General features: G+C 50.5%; 2 protein-coding genes and 2 long non-coding RNA genes across 7 annotated transcripts in view; 1 reads left to right on the top strand and 3 right to left on the bottom strand.

Annotated features, from left to right (window-relative positions):
• Positions 1 to 2,116, bottom strand: part of LOC113488398 — a 5,462-nt gene extending 3,346 nt beyond the window's left edge. For both annotated transcript variants that reach the window (XR_003399921.1, XR_003399920.1), the window contains exons 1-3: positions 1,436 to 2,116; positions 1,100 to 1,212; positions 156 to 278 (exon numbers count right to left, since the gene is read on the bottom strand). This is a non-coding gene — a long non-coding RNA (uncharacterized LOC113488398). The remainder of the gene's footprint in view (positions 1 to 155; positions 279 to 1,099; positions 1,213 to 1,435) is intronic.
• Positions 152 to 12,077, top strand: UBXN11 (UBX domain protein 11). 2 transcript variants are annotated; one of them, XM_026863529.1, is made up of 13 exons: positions 152 to 224; positions 1,139 to 1,231; positions 1,541 to 1,641; positions 2,336 to 2,390; positions 3,396 to 3,472; positions 3,978 to 4,092; positions 5,473 to 5,690; positions 5,956 to 6,033; positions 7,452 to 7,572; positions 8,735 to 8,838; positions 9,083 to 9,150; positions 9,920 to 10,066; positions 10,885 to 12,077. In XM_026863529.1, exons 2-13 carry the CDS (start codon positions 1,225 to 1,227, stop codon positions 11,048 to 11,050), a joined length of 1,257 nt encoding a protein of 418 aa, XP_026719330.1. In that variant the 5' UTR covers positions 152 to 224; positions 1,139 to 1,224; the 3' UTR covers positions 11,051 to 12,077. The 2 variants fall into 2 exon arrangements, with proteins under 2 accessions (XP_026719330.1, XP_026719331.1); XM_026863530.1 differs by lacking the exon at positions 152 to 224 and having other exon boundaries at positions 1,134 to 1,231; positions 7,482 to 7,572; positions 10,885 to 11,077.
• Positions 2,128 to 11,033, bottom strand: LOC113488399. Of its 2 annotated transcripts, none has more exons than XR_003399922.1 (5): positions 10,921 to 11,033; positions 7,636 to 7,780; positions 6,127 to 6,383; positions 4,505 to 4,622; positions 2,128 to 3,596 (listed from the first exon to the last, which is right to left on the bottom strand). It is a non-coding gene; the product is annotated as an uncharacterized LOC113488399 (long non-coding RNA). The 2 variants fall into 2 exon arrangements; XR_003399923.1 differs by having other exon boundaries at positions 6,236 to 6,383.
• Positions 12,078 to 12,655: 578 nt separating the features above from the next.
• On the bottom strand, positions 12,656 to 14,499 carry SH3BGRL3 (SH3 domain binding glutamate rich protein like 3). The gene is made up of 3 exons (XM_026863533.1): positions 14,400 to 14,499; positions 13,930 to 14,097; positions 12,656 to 13,569 (listed from the first exon to the last, which is right to left on the bottom strand). Exons 1-3 carry the CDS (start codon positions 14,445 to 14,447, stop codon positions 13,504 to 13,506), a joined length of 282 nt encoding a protein of 93 aa, XP_026719334.1. The 5' UTR covers positions 14,448 to 14,499; the 3' UTR covers positions 12,656 to 13,503.
• Positions 14,500 to 14,505: the final 6 nt, after the last annotated feature.

The raw sequence follows: 14,505 nt of genomic DNA, 5'->3' as shown, positions 1-14,505 counted from the left end.
CCCCCCCCCCCCCCCCGGAGTTATTTTGAGCCCTATTTTACAATGATCCCTCAAAACGCTGATCGCTTACGGACTTTTGGGGACCCACAGGGCTGCACAAGGCGGTGACAGGTTCAGAAACAACACCAGCTCAAATAAAACCCCGAATTTCTTACCTGCTGCCTCCCGGCCGGCATCGCTCCCCAGCAGATACCAGCGATATCGGTCAGTCACGTCCCGCACAGGTTTGTATCGCGTTTACGTTTCCTCAGTTTTAAGAGAAGAGTTGCTTTCTGCAGCTGCAACGGCATCGCAAGCGCCGGCTCTTTCACCCACTCCTACCCCAACGCAGCAGGCACCGCTGCGCCTCACTCACCTGGGCTTCACCCCCTTTGCTCTCCGGCAGCTCCCCCACATCGTGGCTCAAGGATTTTAACTGTACTACAAAGCACAGAGTTAGCTGTGGGAACACGAACACTGCCCAGAAAGCAAGGATGGGAAGATGGACTGATGAGAAAAATGTACCATCGGGGCTTTTTTGGACAGCCTTTTCAGTTACATTTCACAAAAACTGCCCATCAAGCAAATCCAGAGTTAATGAACCTGTATTTTATTTTTACATATTATCCCCTGTTATTTTTATTAAAAGAGCAAAGTTGTCTGAGTTCATTGCCTCCACTGGTAAGGTTTTTTTTACCATCCTACATGTTTTGCAATAATCGTAGCTCTTTCTCCCACATATGTCCAAAATCAGATAAGTAAAAAGGTTTCCACATCCTCAGCAAGCCCTACAGCACATTAGAGCCTCATCTGGTTTCAGGGTTCCATTTTAGGTTATAACCTTCCTACTAGATCTTAGAGCAAAAACTCCATTTCCACTGCTTCTGTTAATCTGTTAAAACAGCTCAATATTACCACTTTCTGCTTTGCTGTGCAGCACAGGATGATCATGTACCTTCCCTTGCATCCTGGCTCATAACTAGTGCCCACATAGACTCATTAGTCTGAGTTGGGAGGGAATGGACTGGGCCACTCTGCTTTCTCCTGCCTTCTCTTTCCCTCAGCATAACCCCAGTATTTCTCTATCTGCTTTTGAAGAAGTTGTATCCAAAACGCTGACCTGTTTTCTTTCTGCCATGCTCTTTGTGCCTCTTCTCAGAAGATGACAGACTGTCTCCTAGGACAAAGAATCCAGTGCAAGGCAGTCTCTGCTGCCACTCAAGGGGGACAACACTGAAAAAGAATATGCAGGGTAAAGTTCCTCAATCATTAGGGGATTCTGGGCCATCACAGTTTCTCAGTGACAGTCTGGTGGACTCGATGCCCCAAGCCAGGGCTAATTCCTGTGGTCCCCCTCTTGCATACACTGCATGCTGTTGGTTACACAGCCACCTCCCTACCAGTCAGGAGCCCAGGGATTTCCACCCAGTACCCCCAAAAGTTACTCTGGTCCTACTTGCTGTAGTAGAACAGGAATTCTTCTGTGAGGTCCTTTATGTCACAGATAAACCTCCACCACCGATCACCATTTTAGAGCGGTAACACCTATTTGTGGTTTCAGGAGCAGCTCGCAGTGACATGGAGCTTGTGTCCTCCATGATGCACAAAATCACTCTGTTGGAACAAAAAATAGAGAAACAAGCGCAAGAAATCCAACTGAAGGTAAAAATCCTGCCCTTTACTAAACCTGTTCTGTGCCCTGCTTTGATGGCTGAAGCCACAGTAGCATTACACCCGCTCAAACCTAGTTTGGGCTAAACCAAGTCAATCTGTAGCCTGTTAATTACACAAACAAGCCTGTGCAAAGCCACAGAGTAATGGTATCAGTCCTTGGGGTGGGAGAGTGGGCAGACCCTGCTGTGTCTTCTTGAAAGTAAAGACTCACAGGACCCTTTCACTGATATCATTAGCTGTTTGGCTTCACACCTTTTTTTTTTTTTTAATTCCTTTTGCTTTCTGAACCAACAGCTGCTCATACGGCAGAGTCATCCTGCAGCAGACCTCTCTGCATTACTACAGCTTAGAATAGATACCCTTTTTCTTTCTTTTAAAGAGGTGGCTGCAGAGATGCTGGTTTCGTTTCTACATCAGCCACTTACTCCAGGTCGGAGCCTGGGGGTTCGCCTACAGCTCTTGTGCAGGTCTTAGAGCCGTGTATTTATATCTCACCCCTCATTTGAGTCTAATCAAGGTATTCGTGAGGTGATACAGCCTTTGCGACCCTTATTTTGTCTCTGAGCCGGTGAGAATACACACACCACTGACTCACCTTGCCAGGACTGATTGTGCATACTGTGCCTCAAGGTCCTGAAGGCCAAGGAACTAAACAAAGTCATTATTTGTTCTGGTCCTGAAGGACAGGAGGATTGCTGAACTCGAAGAGAAGATGAAGACCCTTCAGAAAGGAGAAGGTAAAAATTGTTCTACTCTTGGCACCTGTGGGAGAGCTCCAGAGCTCCTGGCACAGCCACAGAGCAGCCTTGGAGACCTCCTCGCTGAGCCACCCTCGCCCTAAAGCCCAAGAGCCTCTGCAGGGAGTGGTATCAGTTACTAACACGAGGCACGGTTTGCCAAGGCAGATCTGTACTTTCTTCTTGAATCTGTTGCTGGGCTCTTTGGTGCAGCACAAAACATTATTTCCTGACCTATTTTCTATAGTTACTAAGTTTCCACGAGCATAGACCAACCACACAGATACCTGGGGATGGTCTGCAGACTTCAAACAGACTGGAAAAACAGCCACTCACAGCTAAGTGAAACCAAAAATCTACTTGGAGTCTCGAACAGCCTTACAGGTCCAGGCTCACTTGTCCTGTAAGGCAGCCTAACTCTAAACTGAACCCAGCTTTGAGTGAGTCACTGAAGGTCCTTCCCCCGACTCAGTTCCCTGGAATCCAGCAGCTCTCCAGCGGAGCCCAGACACGTTTCCTACCATGGCTGAACTACCTTGTTAGCACAAAGCTGTGGTAAGTTCTCAATTTCCTGAGCAGAGAACAAGAATATGCCTGTCAAACCACAAACATGTGCTTTGTGCCTCATCATGCACGGTTCTAGCCACACAGCCTAGATTTCTTGATCCAGCTTTAGTGGACACCTGCTCATTTTTTTAATGGGTCCCTTAAGACTAAGCCAAGCAATTCTCATTGTATAATTATGAACAGCACTGCTCACATCAGCTTCCCACAGCATAAAACTCACCGGAATCATTCACAACTATCTTTTATTCTGTCAGCATCTCTATCAAGGTGCTGCAGGTTGAATTTCAGGGACCAGCATGCAGAGCTCCTGTGTCGTGTGGGCTTGAGTTCACTTTGGGGTGCAGGCAGGTACTGCTGGGGCACCTGTGCTGTGTGACATGGGTTACCTATAGCCCTTCTTTAAGGCTGTACATAGAAAAACCAAGTCTTTCCTTTCAGATGCTCCTGACCCACCCACAGCAGAGGAACTGGAAATTAGGTGCCTTCAGCTGCAGACCCAGGTCTGGGAGATGGAGGTGAGACACCTGCTTCACCTGCCCTAAGCCATCTGCACCTTTGGTTTGAGACTGTTGCAGTCTCAGGCTGCTTGGTCTTTTTTAAGCTGCTGCTTTGATCATCACAATTCTTCACCTCTCCCCTCTGAAAAGAAAAAAAAGAGGTTGGATGTGAACTACAGAGCAGTAAGAGCTTTTTTAATGCACATTTGTGCCTCCTGCAAGCCTCTTAATTTTGATTTCTAGGACTGTAGAAGTATTCTTTGCAGCTACTACAGTCTTGGGGGATTACCGTGTCACTACAGATACTTTAATTCTCCCTTTTACCTAGAGCTACTACTGCCTAGTAAAGCTGCTACTACTACAATGCCAGTGAGTTTGTCTGCCAGGGTCAGAGAGCCCCAAGACAAACCTTCTTTCACCTCCCCTTCTGCTTCTCACAGTCACAGCTGGCCACTCTCAGGCTTCCATTTCTACTTTTCTGAAGCTCTGGTCTACAACACTGACTTGTACTTTCCTCTTACAGCAGTTTCTAAATGACTACGGTCTGATTTGGGTTGGAGAGAGACCTGAACAGCTGGAAGATTTAGAATCACTCAGGGATGAAGAGCGGCTACCAGCAAGGAGTCTCTGGAAGCCAGGTAAAGCACCAGCACTCTGCTGAAGCAGCTATCCTAGCTCCTGCTGCAGGCATGATACTCCCCAGAAAAGGTAAGCACCAAAGACCCAGAATTTGGGGTCCAGAAGTGGTGATCCTGGGCTGAGGTCTTCACATCAGTCCATCTCAGGGGCAGAGATGTGGAGCCATTTAACAGGAGCTAAGCCAGGCAGAACGTTGGTATTTCATATATCTATATTTTATAAACCCTGTTCAGGGGAAGAGGAGAGAACCCGATGGCTCAGCCATTTGGAAGGATACCCTCACAGCAGCTGCTTCCCAAAGAGCTCTTGTACCCTCAACATTTGAAGCTTGATTGCTCTGATAACACTGACGTAAAATGGGCGGAAAACAGAATCAGACACTTTGTGTATATAGTAGCTGTAGTAACTTACCCATGTTGTCTGGCTTCATCAGAGAGCTTTGTTTGCTTTTCCTCCCAGCCACCACGTGAGTGGTTTAATTGAGACCCGATTGTGCTGTATGGGGTCCAAGCATATTTGGCAATGGCTTCTGAGGAAGTGGTAACAGAGAGAAAAAGAGTAATATTTGGGCTGTAGTCAATGCTGCTTCCTAACCACCATGCAAATATTAGCTAACTAATCCTTTCCTCCCTCAGTTGTAGGAGGGGAGAAGATGGGAGAAACAATAAAAATAATTTTTGTTGTTTTCAGTTCATTTACCCTTTTTAAGTGAAATTTTCCCTGCCCTCTATTATCAAATCGTAAAAAAGAGGAACAGAAAACACCAAAGACTTTACCTCTGCCCACATCTCTTCTTTCATTTCCTCTTCTGATTTAATTTTTCTGTCCCATCACAACTCATTTATTGTTTCACCCTTCCACCCACCCAGATAAACATCCCCAGCAGTGTCCCAGCAAGAGCAAACAACCTGCTGGTGGCAAGGAGTGGGCAGCCAGCTGTCTTTACACTGGCATTTCTTCAGCAACTCTGTCCTGATCCATTTATCCCATCTAATTAATCAAACTTATCATCAAATCAAACTTATCATCATTAAATCAAATTTACAGCACCACACTAAGGGACAAGCCAACAATTCTGAAATTACAAGCAAAGACGAGGAGCTGAGTGTGGTCTCTGAGGAGCTGGCTGCATCTGTAGCTGGCTCGGGGGTTGTATTAGCTTGTAGCAAGAGGGTGGTTTCTTTGCTGCCCTGCCCTTGTGGTTTTGCACACACCCATGTAAACCTGGCAGCGCTGCAAAAGCGTGAAAGGTGAAGCCTGGAGAGGCAGCACAGACAGCCCCAAAATGTTGGGACTCAAATGCAGCTCAAATTCACATAGAGGTGAAAGCTGCTCAGCTGGCATCCCCTTCCCCCAGTAACTCTGATCCCTCTCCACAGGTGAAACAGTTGTTTCCAAACGGCAGATTGATTTTGATTTAATCTTGGAAAAGGTGAAGGATTTGAATGTGCTGGCTGGAGAAGGCATTTCTCAAATCGAGCACACGCCTGGGGGTGCTCGGCTGAGACAGCCAGAACCCCTCCCTCTTACGCTGTATCAAAACGGGATGGTGATGAGCAACGGACCCTTTTGGCCCTACCAGGAGCCACCTGCACAGGTATGGAAAGGTCTGTGGAGGAACTGGACTGAGAGCCAGCCTGCTGCCATTCACTAAGCCTCAGGAAAGGGCATGTGAGCTCATCCCAGTCCCAGACAGGGGTAACTACTGACAACTCCTGCTTCTCACCTGCATTCCCATTCTGGATCTTTTACACAGACTTTCTGCAGGAATAACACAAATAGGAACAGCCCAGAAAGGATATATCCCTCATGAGATAAACTGAAAGTCTGAGGTATGACCACAAGCTCTCATTTTGTTTCAGCAATGCCTGCAGGATATTGTGGATGGCTATTTCCCTTCAGAGTTGCAGCTGCGCTACCCAGACGGTGTCCCTTTGCAGGTAAGCAGTGCAAAACCCTATTCATCAGCTTTTCAGAAAGAAGAAATTGCTCTCTTACTTCCCAAGAAAATTGTTCAGGTTTCTTTCACCAACCTGCTGGATGCTCCCCACAGCAGATGAAGTTTGAGGTTTCTGAACACAGCATATATGCAGCTTAATTCTGTGCATGTGGGTCTTGGGGAAAGGGTGGCAGGGAGCACACCTGCTAGAGCCGTTACAGGAAGTAAACGAGTGTTTCAGCATCAGGACTAAATTCTTTCTCTGCCTCAGTGAATCTTGGCTTGAAAGAAGACTTCTAAAAGCATGGCAGGCTTTGTAGAGAAGAAGTAGTATGTGCAGCAGCTGAAGTGCTGTGTAATAACGAGAAAAAAATGTTCTCAAATAGTTCCCCTGGAAAAGCTTTTAAAACCAGATTGAACAAGTATCTCTCAAGGAGGGTGTCAGGAGAGTTTATTTTGCCACAGTTTAAATGGATTTGGCCACATGAGGTTCTTTTGGGCCCCATTTTTTTGATTTCTCAGAAATGGCAAAAAGCCAAGGCCACATTTTCAGGCAGAAATCCGGCAGAGAGCCTCAGAGGACTCTAATCTAGGTCTTCAAGTGCATCTGAAACCTAAGCAGGCACAACTGGAGGGGTACACCCACCCACTGCCATGAAGAAAGCAGGGCACGACTGCGGGGGCAAGCACGAGGTCAGGGCTGCCAGAGTGAGCTGGTAGGTGTGGTGGTCAAAGTCAGATGGAAGAGGAAGGATTGTGCAAGGCTCCCGGGGCTGTGGTTCCCTATCGCCCATGTGTGTCCACGTCTGGAAGCCACAGGATGGTACAGTAACCCGGGGTAAATACAGACACAGCACATCCACCTGGGGTACGGACAGCTGGTGTAAAAGGAATGTAAGTGGAAGCCAGGCAGAAAGTCTGCCCTGATTTATACAGCTCTCCGCACTGCCTGTCTTGGTTTGTTAGAGCCCTTGACAGCCCCCAACATGTCTTCTTACCGCCAAATCCCTCTCCACCCCCCAACCTTTCACATCACTTTCCACCCGGAGAGTGTTTTCAAGCATGGAAGCAGGAAAGAGGCAAGGTCAGGTCCAAGCATGTTTCTTACACCTCGTGAAGAGCTGCCCAGTGCTTGTTGAGATGGCAGCTACTGGTTTGGGTGGGCCGGCCTGGGCAGTTGAGGGATCCACCAGGATTTGGTTTGTTTGAGAGCCTATAGGAGCTGGAAACGCATCTCAGCGAGTCTGGACAGCTGGGGGAGCTTCCAAGGAAGCAGCTCACTTGGTTTCATTTGGGGTTTACAGTTCTTGGCTGTCACTGGTGTGATTTATCGTGCTCTGACACAGTGAGAAAAACCTTGCGCAAGGTAAGCAAATCTGACGTTCATTTATGGCAGCTGGCCTGGCCTTAATTCAACAGGTCACTGACAGGAGGGACCTGGTGTTTCAGGAGAGAGACCTTCCAGGGAGTTTTCCTGGCCACGGCCAAGTGGTTGGCCATTCTAAATCAACTGAGGTACAGGAAACCACCGAGATCCCAGGTAAATTCTTAAATCTGTCTCAGAAATGCAGCTAGCACTCAAAAAGGAGAATCAAAACCTTACCAGGGCAGTCCAGCTGGTGGGGAGGGAATGTGTAGGGTCTCAGAGAGGAAGGCAACACTTCTGCATCAGAGCCCTGCACTTGTAGCCCTGGTGTTGCTTCAGGAGCCAGGCAGCACACACGATGTCCTCTCATCATTAAATCCTCCTAAAGAATGAGGCAGGACAAGTAATAAAAGACCAGAAGATCAGTGGGTTTCCAAACCCATATTTACCCTGCACCTTTCAAAGGCCAAGCTCTAACTTCACCATTATCAGCATCAAAGGGTGCGGAGGGAACTCTGTGGATGTGGGGAGCGAGTAGCTTGCAAACAACCTTCAGTTCTCCTACAAGCTCATTCCATAAAGGTGGAAATCTTCAGGCCAGACCAAGCTTAACTCTACCAAATATGGGACAATTCATCTTCAGGCTTTCATAAGAGAATATGGGACATGAGGTCAGGCCACAGATTCCTCATTTTGCTTCTAGCAGTGTGTGTAAGCAATACCTGTCAGGGTTGGAAAATCAAATGCACTCAGTCACATAGACAGAAAACAGTGGGGTTGTGCATGCATAACTAAATAACCCAAATACGTGCACTGCCCATCAGCAACATCTTCCTATTTACAGAAAACTGTACTATTCACTTGTTCATCTCAAGGCCATTCACAAACAGAAGCTGTTTGAAATGTTTCCTTTATCTAAGAGATTAAAAAAAAAAAAAAAGATTGCCCAGTGCAACAGAAAAACACACCCTACAATACAACCTACAAATACACCCTCACAAGATTAAATATTTTCCAAGTCTGTAAAAATTGTCATTGTTTGTTTTGCCTGTTGGCAGCAGGGCTAACCAGGTTTTACCAGTTGTGCACCCCAGCTGTGTGCTGAACAGGCTGCACAGCTGCTCACTGTTGATGTCAACAATTAAACACTGTGGGCCAGAAAGTGGGACAAGCTTCAAGGGGGGAGGCCGGGAGCTAGCCTCAGCCTAGCAAGGGGAGGTTAGAGCTCTCCCTGTCGGCTGCTGTGCTCTCTCACTTCACCAAATCAGCCTATTCTGGGGGTAGATTGTTTGTCAAAAAGGCCACACATGGACACATCTCCCCTCTGCTCTGACAGGTCCCAAACTCTCTCTAGAGCAGTTTCTCAACAAGCTTTCCAAGCCCTTGACACACAGAGGAGAAGCAATCAGTGTCCGAGGCTCAGCCAGAGCAGCGCAGCAGGTATGAGTGGACCCCCAGACACCCACAGAAGGTGGCCAGCAGTGATTCCCTAGGCTCAGCACCCCGCTCAGCACCAGCGCCCCCTCCTTGGGCCTCTCAGCTCTGTATAACCTCCTCCTCCTCCTCCCAGAGAGGCTCCACCAGAGCCCACGTAGCACATTGGCACCCACTCCCGGGCTTTCCCAGCCCTGGTTGCCCTCTGTGAGGAGCAGGCAGTGCTGATGCTCTCCTGGTTTGGTTTCAGGGCTCTGATGGGGTGCGGAGCAGCAAAGAGATCCTGGTGGAGACACCCGGGCTGTCTGCCCTGCAGAGGTACAGGCACAGTCCCTCCACCCTGCCAGGCTCTCATCTTCCTCCTTGTTCGTCACGAGGGTTTACTTCAGGTGTTTCAGTTGAGGAAGTAAATGGATTTTCCTCTTTTATCTTACACCTTAGAAATAATGAGGAAAAAAAAGGCCATGTGGTCTTTTAAGAAGACCACTGAATTGTTCATGGTGAATTTGCCATCTTTATCTCTAACAAAAAACTTCTGTTGTTCGAAGTATTACTTATTGCTGTGAGATACTTTTCCCCAACAGCAAGCCAAGGCCTAAGAGCTTGAAGCCATCTAAAAAGCTGTTTGTGGTCATGTTAAATGGGAGAATTCCTCCAGGAAACTGATGCCCAAGTGGGAGGTCACACTAACACCACTTTTTCCACTCAGTCTTCTGGCAAGCCAAGACCCAAATAACTAATGAAAAAAAAAAAACCCAAGCAGATTATTTTTAATCAAAAAAGTAGGGCGAAGTACTTGCCAGACAGCCCTGATCTAAAATGAAAAAGCTAAAAAAGGTCATCAACTCTCTTTCCAAGGCACCTTGAAGCAATGAAAGCAAAGGAGCAGTTTAGTCTGTGGGTCGGTCTGCTCACCCACAGCCAGATCAGGCTTTGTTCACGCCAAGGACATTCCCAAATGTGAAGCACCTCTCCCTGTTGGGATCACCCTGGCAGCCCCAAGGCTCTGCCCCTTGAGCAGAGCTCACAGGCTCTGCCACAGGCAGAGTGCTCGCTCCTCAGCTGACAAGGTTTTTCCAACCTCCAGGGTGAAGACAGCTGAAGAGGCCGAATCTTCTGCCCCTGATGTCTGCACCCTCCGCATCAAATCTGAGAGTGGGGAGCAGACGTATGTCATAAAGATGCTCTTCACGGAGACCATAGGGGACCTGCGCCAACACCTTGCCCACATCAGGTAGGCCTGGGCCTTCCTCCCCTCCTTGCTCCCCGCCCAGCTCCATAGAGCCACAGGGTAAGGTTTCTGGCTGCCACTGAAGGCCTTGGAGCTGTGCTTCAGCTGATCAGCATGAGCTGGGCAGGGCTGGGCCTTACAGCCCCAGGAGCTGCTGCTTTGGCTCCAGCACCGGAGATGCTCTCTGGGCAGCACCACCAGGGTCACACTGAGCTCGGAGCATTTAATACCACCTTTGCCAAAGAGCTGACGCAGCAGCAGAGATAAGCCTCTTTCATCCTCGCAAAATTGCCATCTGACCCATGGCTGCCTTTGCCTCCTTCCAGCTGCTCAGCAGCGCTCAGCTGGCTGTTGCCACTGTTCCTAGGGTGTTGGCGCAGCCTGGAAGCAGAGCCACAGCCTTCCGCTGATGGATCATCACCACCACCCTTTGCTTAGCCACCTCTATATCCTGAGGCATTTAATGCTGCCCAAGGGCTGACACATCCCTCTGGGGACAGCTCCAGATGGCTGAGGGGACCCTTTTGCTCTCCCCGCTCCTGTTGTGGGCTGTAGCTCTAGTGTCGGCCGGATCCCACACTCAGCTCACTGCTGTTAGGATGCAGGAGCCTTCTTCCCCACTGCAGCTGTGTGGCCTGGAACAGCCACTCTGTGCCTGGCTGGGTGCAGTTTGGGCAGGAAGCCCTTTTTTCTGCTGGGCCTGTGCTTGTGAAACAGTCTATCCCTCTGCTCTTACATAACCGCAGCTGGATCAGCCAGAGCATCTCAGCAAAACCTTGGGGGATCCTGCGCGTAGGAAAGATTGTGCTGTTCTTTCCTAGGGGTGGAGACTCCGACTGGTATGAGATCATCAGTACCTTTCCCCAGAGGGTGTACGCAGACAACTCCAGGAGCCTGCAGGAATGCGGCCTGATCCCCAACGCCTCCTTGCTGCTGCGGAGAAGAGACCCCTCCCAACGACAGGGACAGGGGCTGCAAACAGCTTAACAGCTCCACACAAGAGCTGCTTGCCCCAAGCTCCGTGCCGTCAGCTGCGCTGTAACCTGGCTGGGAAGAGAGGAGAGAGCTGTCCTTCCAGATGTAGTTTCACTGCACCGTTACCTTGGACAAAGAGCTCAGAGGCAGCACTTTGACCTCTCCTGCCTCGCGGGTGGATGCTTTTCCCCGAGATAGCTGGGCTCTAACACAGGGGCGTTTCTGTCGGCTCAAACCCAAGGCCAGGTTTCTCATCTCTGCAGGTGGTTACACAGGCTGATCCCTGCCCAGGGAAGGCTGCCAGCTTCACACTACTACTGGGGCAGTTGCTCAGCTGGGATCAGGGATTCTCTACAGCATCAGGAGACAGACAGCATTGCTTTGCTTTCCACACACAGCTGCTCCCTGGAGATTTCAGCTGGACTTACACCATGAGAGAAACAGGCTCAGCTATATGGTGAAGCTAAACCAAAAGGCCCTGAGCCATTGCAAAGCTGGGACTGAGCCAGACAACTTAGCCAGGAGATCCTGCTACCGGGTTTCCTGTACGTGAACAACTCCTTCCCTTGGACAGCCCCCAGCTCCAGCGGGGCCCAGGCTCGCAGCCACGCAGAGCTGCCTCCCTCCCTCCTCCTCCTCCCTCCCCAGCCTGCTGCAGCCAGGACCTGGATGCTGCAACAGGACACCGTGTCATTGGAGAAGAGCGTAATCCCTTCGCCGCTTCTCAGCTGAACCCTGAGTAAAAGCATCTTCCTCCCTCTCCCACGGTCTGGGGCTGTGCTTCGCAGGCCCCTTTCCCAGCACATTCCTCCTGTTTCAGCTGTGACAAGCTCCCACTTGATTCCCAGCCGACAACACTCCCACTCGCGCGAGGCAGCGCCTTCTGGCAGGTTCCCCTTGAGCAGAGGCCCCGCACACGTTGCCACCCAGCCCTCATTAAAGGCTCCCAATAAACCCACTTATTTAAGTTGCAGTTTCCACTCCCATTAAGATTTCAACAGCACAGCTGCTGTGGAAGGCAGCAGGATGCCCAGAGCTCTCCCTAGCCCCCTAGGGCTCTCTAACCAGAGACCCTGCACCTAACCCCTCTAACCAGAGCTGGACCCTGCACAGCCCAAATATCAGAAGCACCACTTGTGCAAACCAGCCACTTCTACAGGCTCCCCATCACCAGCAACTCAACCTCCACATCTTTAAGTTAATTTCCTCCTTTTTCCACCTATAGCAGATTCAGGAGTGTACAGGGCACCCTTTTCCACTGCCCCTCTATATCCTGGTCTGTAACTGACAAGGTAATCTTTGTGCCCGGGGTTTGTTTTCTCCTCATGTGTCTGGCTGAAGCTGTCCCTCCCCCAGGCAGCCATTGTTACCAGGCAGAGTAGAGGAATGCTGGAGAGAGGTACCTGTCACTACCGTGCTGTAGGATATTCAGACAAGTCCTGTGAGCCTTTGATTAGCAGCAGCAATCTAAGGTGTTAAGATCTTTGTGTCAGGCTGCAGCAGTGAGTACAACTGACTCAGCTTCTCTGAGCTGGAAATGACTCAGAATCGTTAGGGTGATGTTTAACCTGTAGTCAAAATAAAATCAAATTTAAAGGAAACCCACGAGTACCGATGTGAAAGGTACAGTAACATTTAATAGCATCTCGGAAGACAACACTGGTTATAAACTTGCTTTTTTGGCAGGAAAACAAAATGCACTTGGTCCAGGTTGCAAAAAAATAAAATAAAGCCAACTCAAAGAGGAAAGATAAGACAGCTGGAGCATCAGCTGTTCTGGAGCAGCCCTGAACTGTTAAGGCTCACGAGGGAGCCCTGGCAGCGCATCACGGCTGAGGGCAGATGGAGCAGCCTGGGTCCTGCTCCCAGGCCCATCCATCCCCCCCGAGCCACAGTGGGCTTTGCCCCCAGCCTTCTGCATGGTGGGTGGTCAGACCCCAGCCCTGTGCAGTATTTTTTGCATTAAATTAAAAACAAACAAACAAAAATATGACTTAGTTGCCATAATCTCTGCAGTTGAGATGAAAGAGAAAAAGGAAGTGAGACAGCAGGATTTACAATTTTAACAGCAACCGGGAGAAGTGGGAAGTAAAAAGCAACCCTAAGCCCTTCCCTCCTGCTCTCCCTGCAGCAGAGAGGGCTGACGGGCGGCTGCACTTCGCACAGCCCCAGAGGCTTTGCTGTTTACAGAGGCACTGGAAGCTGCGGGTGAGCCAGGCCCAGCTTTGTTCAAAGGCCATGCGCAGCGAGCGTCAGACTTTCTTTGGATCCCTCTGAGATGATATCAGGGGTAGGCAGGAGGGAATCGTAGGCAGCTGCAATGAGTAGTTTTGGTCATGGATTTTCCCTGTGCTGGGATACAGGTCGTGGTGCCAGGACAGCGCTGACAACCTGGAAGTGAAGGTGGTCGGAGATGAGGGTGCTCAGGAATTGCAGGTAGAGTCCAGGACGGGAGGGGACGTGGCTCAGGCCAGCTTCAGGAACTCCTGCAGGGTGTTCTGCTCCACTGCTTCCACAAAGAGCTCATAATCCTGCAGGGAAAAGCCACATGGTCGCTCACAAGGCAAGAGGGAGAGGTACGCTCCCGACACTCGGGGTCCCCTGGGCACAAACCGGTTCACAACATGGGTGACAGTCACGTGGAGAGTGACAGGGCAAAGCGGGGACAGCCCCTGCCCCGGGGTCACCCAGAACCCCCCTGCCTAGGTCCCGTTTTTCACAAGCCGATGCGCTCCAAGCACCCATTAAGTCCGGCAGCGCTTTGTCCAAGAGAAACCCCTCTGGAAAAACATCTGGACACTATTTGTAGCAAAAACAAAGGGATGGGGGTTACTGCCCACCACCCAACCACCTCCCCGGTGCTTCTCCCCCGCGCAGAGCACGAGCCTCACCCCGCAGTAGTGGTCTCCGTTGACGATCTGGGGCGGGATGGCTTTGGGGTTGCCTGCCTTCGCCCTCATCTCCTCCCGGAGAGCGTTGTCCTGGGAGATATCCACCAGCTCGTATTTGATGTTTTTCCCATCGAGGATTCTGGTTACTTCACTCTGTTGGGATTTGATCTGGAACCCGGGCGGGAAAGGCAGGTTACGGGCAGCTGGAGAGGAGCCCGAGGCTTGTCAGCCACGCTCAGCACAGCGCCCATGGGCCGGAGCCCACCCGGCCACGGGGCTCGGCCCTGCGTGGGGAGCAGGGGACACCCAGCACTTCGTGGAGGGGGGGAAAAGAAGGGGATGGGACACTTGGGATGGGGTGAAGGGGGGGGCTTCAGAGCTCGCCAAGGAAGAGACGCCCACCCCAGGGGAGAGGGGCGCCAGGGCACCTAGCCCTGCCCCACCGGAGCCCCCACCCTGCCGCCGCTCACCTCCCGGGAGCCGGTCACCGAGGTGCTGTAGACCTTGAGGGTGCTCATGCTGCGATCGCGGCCGCTCCCTGCGCTCGGACCGGCGGAGGGAGGCTCGGAGGGAGGG

The sequence above is a fragment of the Athene cunicularia genome (genome assembly GCF_003259725.1).
Source record: "Athene cunicularia isolate RWA chromosome 23 unlocalized genomic scaffold, athCun1 chr23_part2, whole genome shotgun sequence".
Lineage (NCBI taxonomy): Eukaryota > Metazoa > Chordata > Aves > Strigiformes > Strigidae > Athene > Athene cunicularia.
This window is presented reverse-complemented; position numbering and strand designations above follow the sequence as displayed.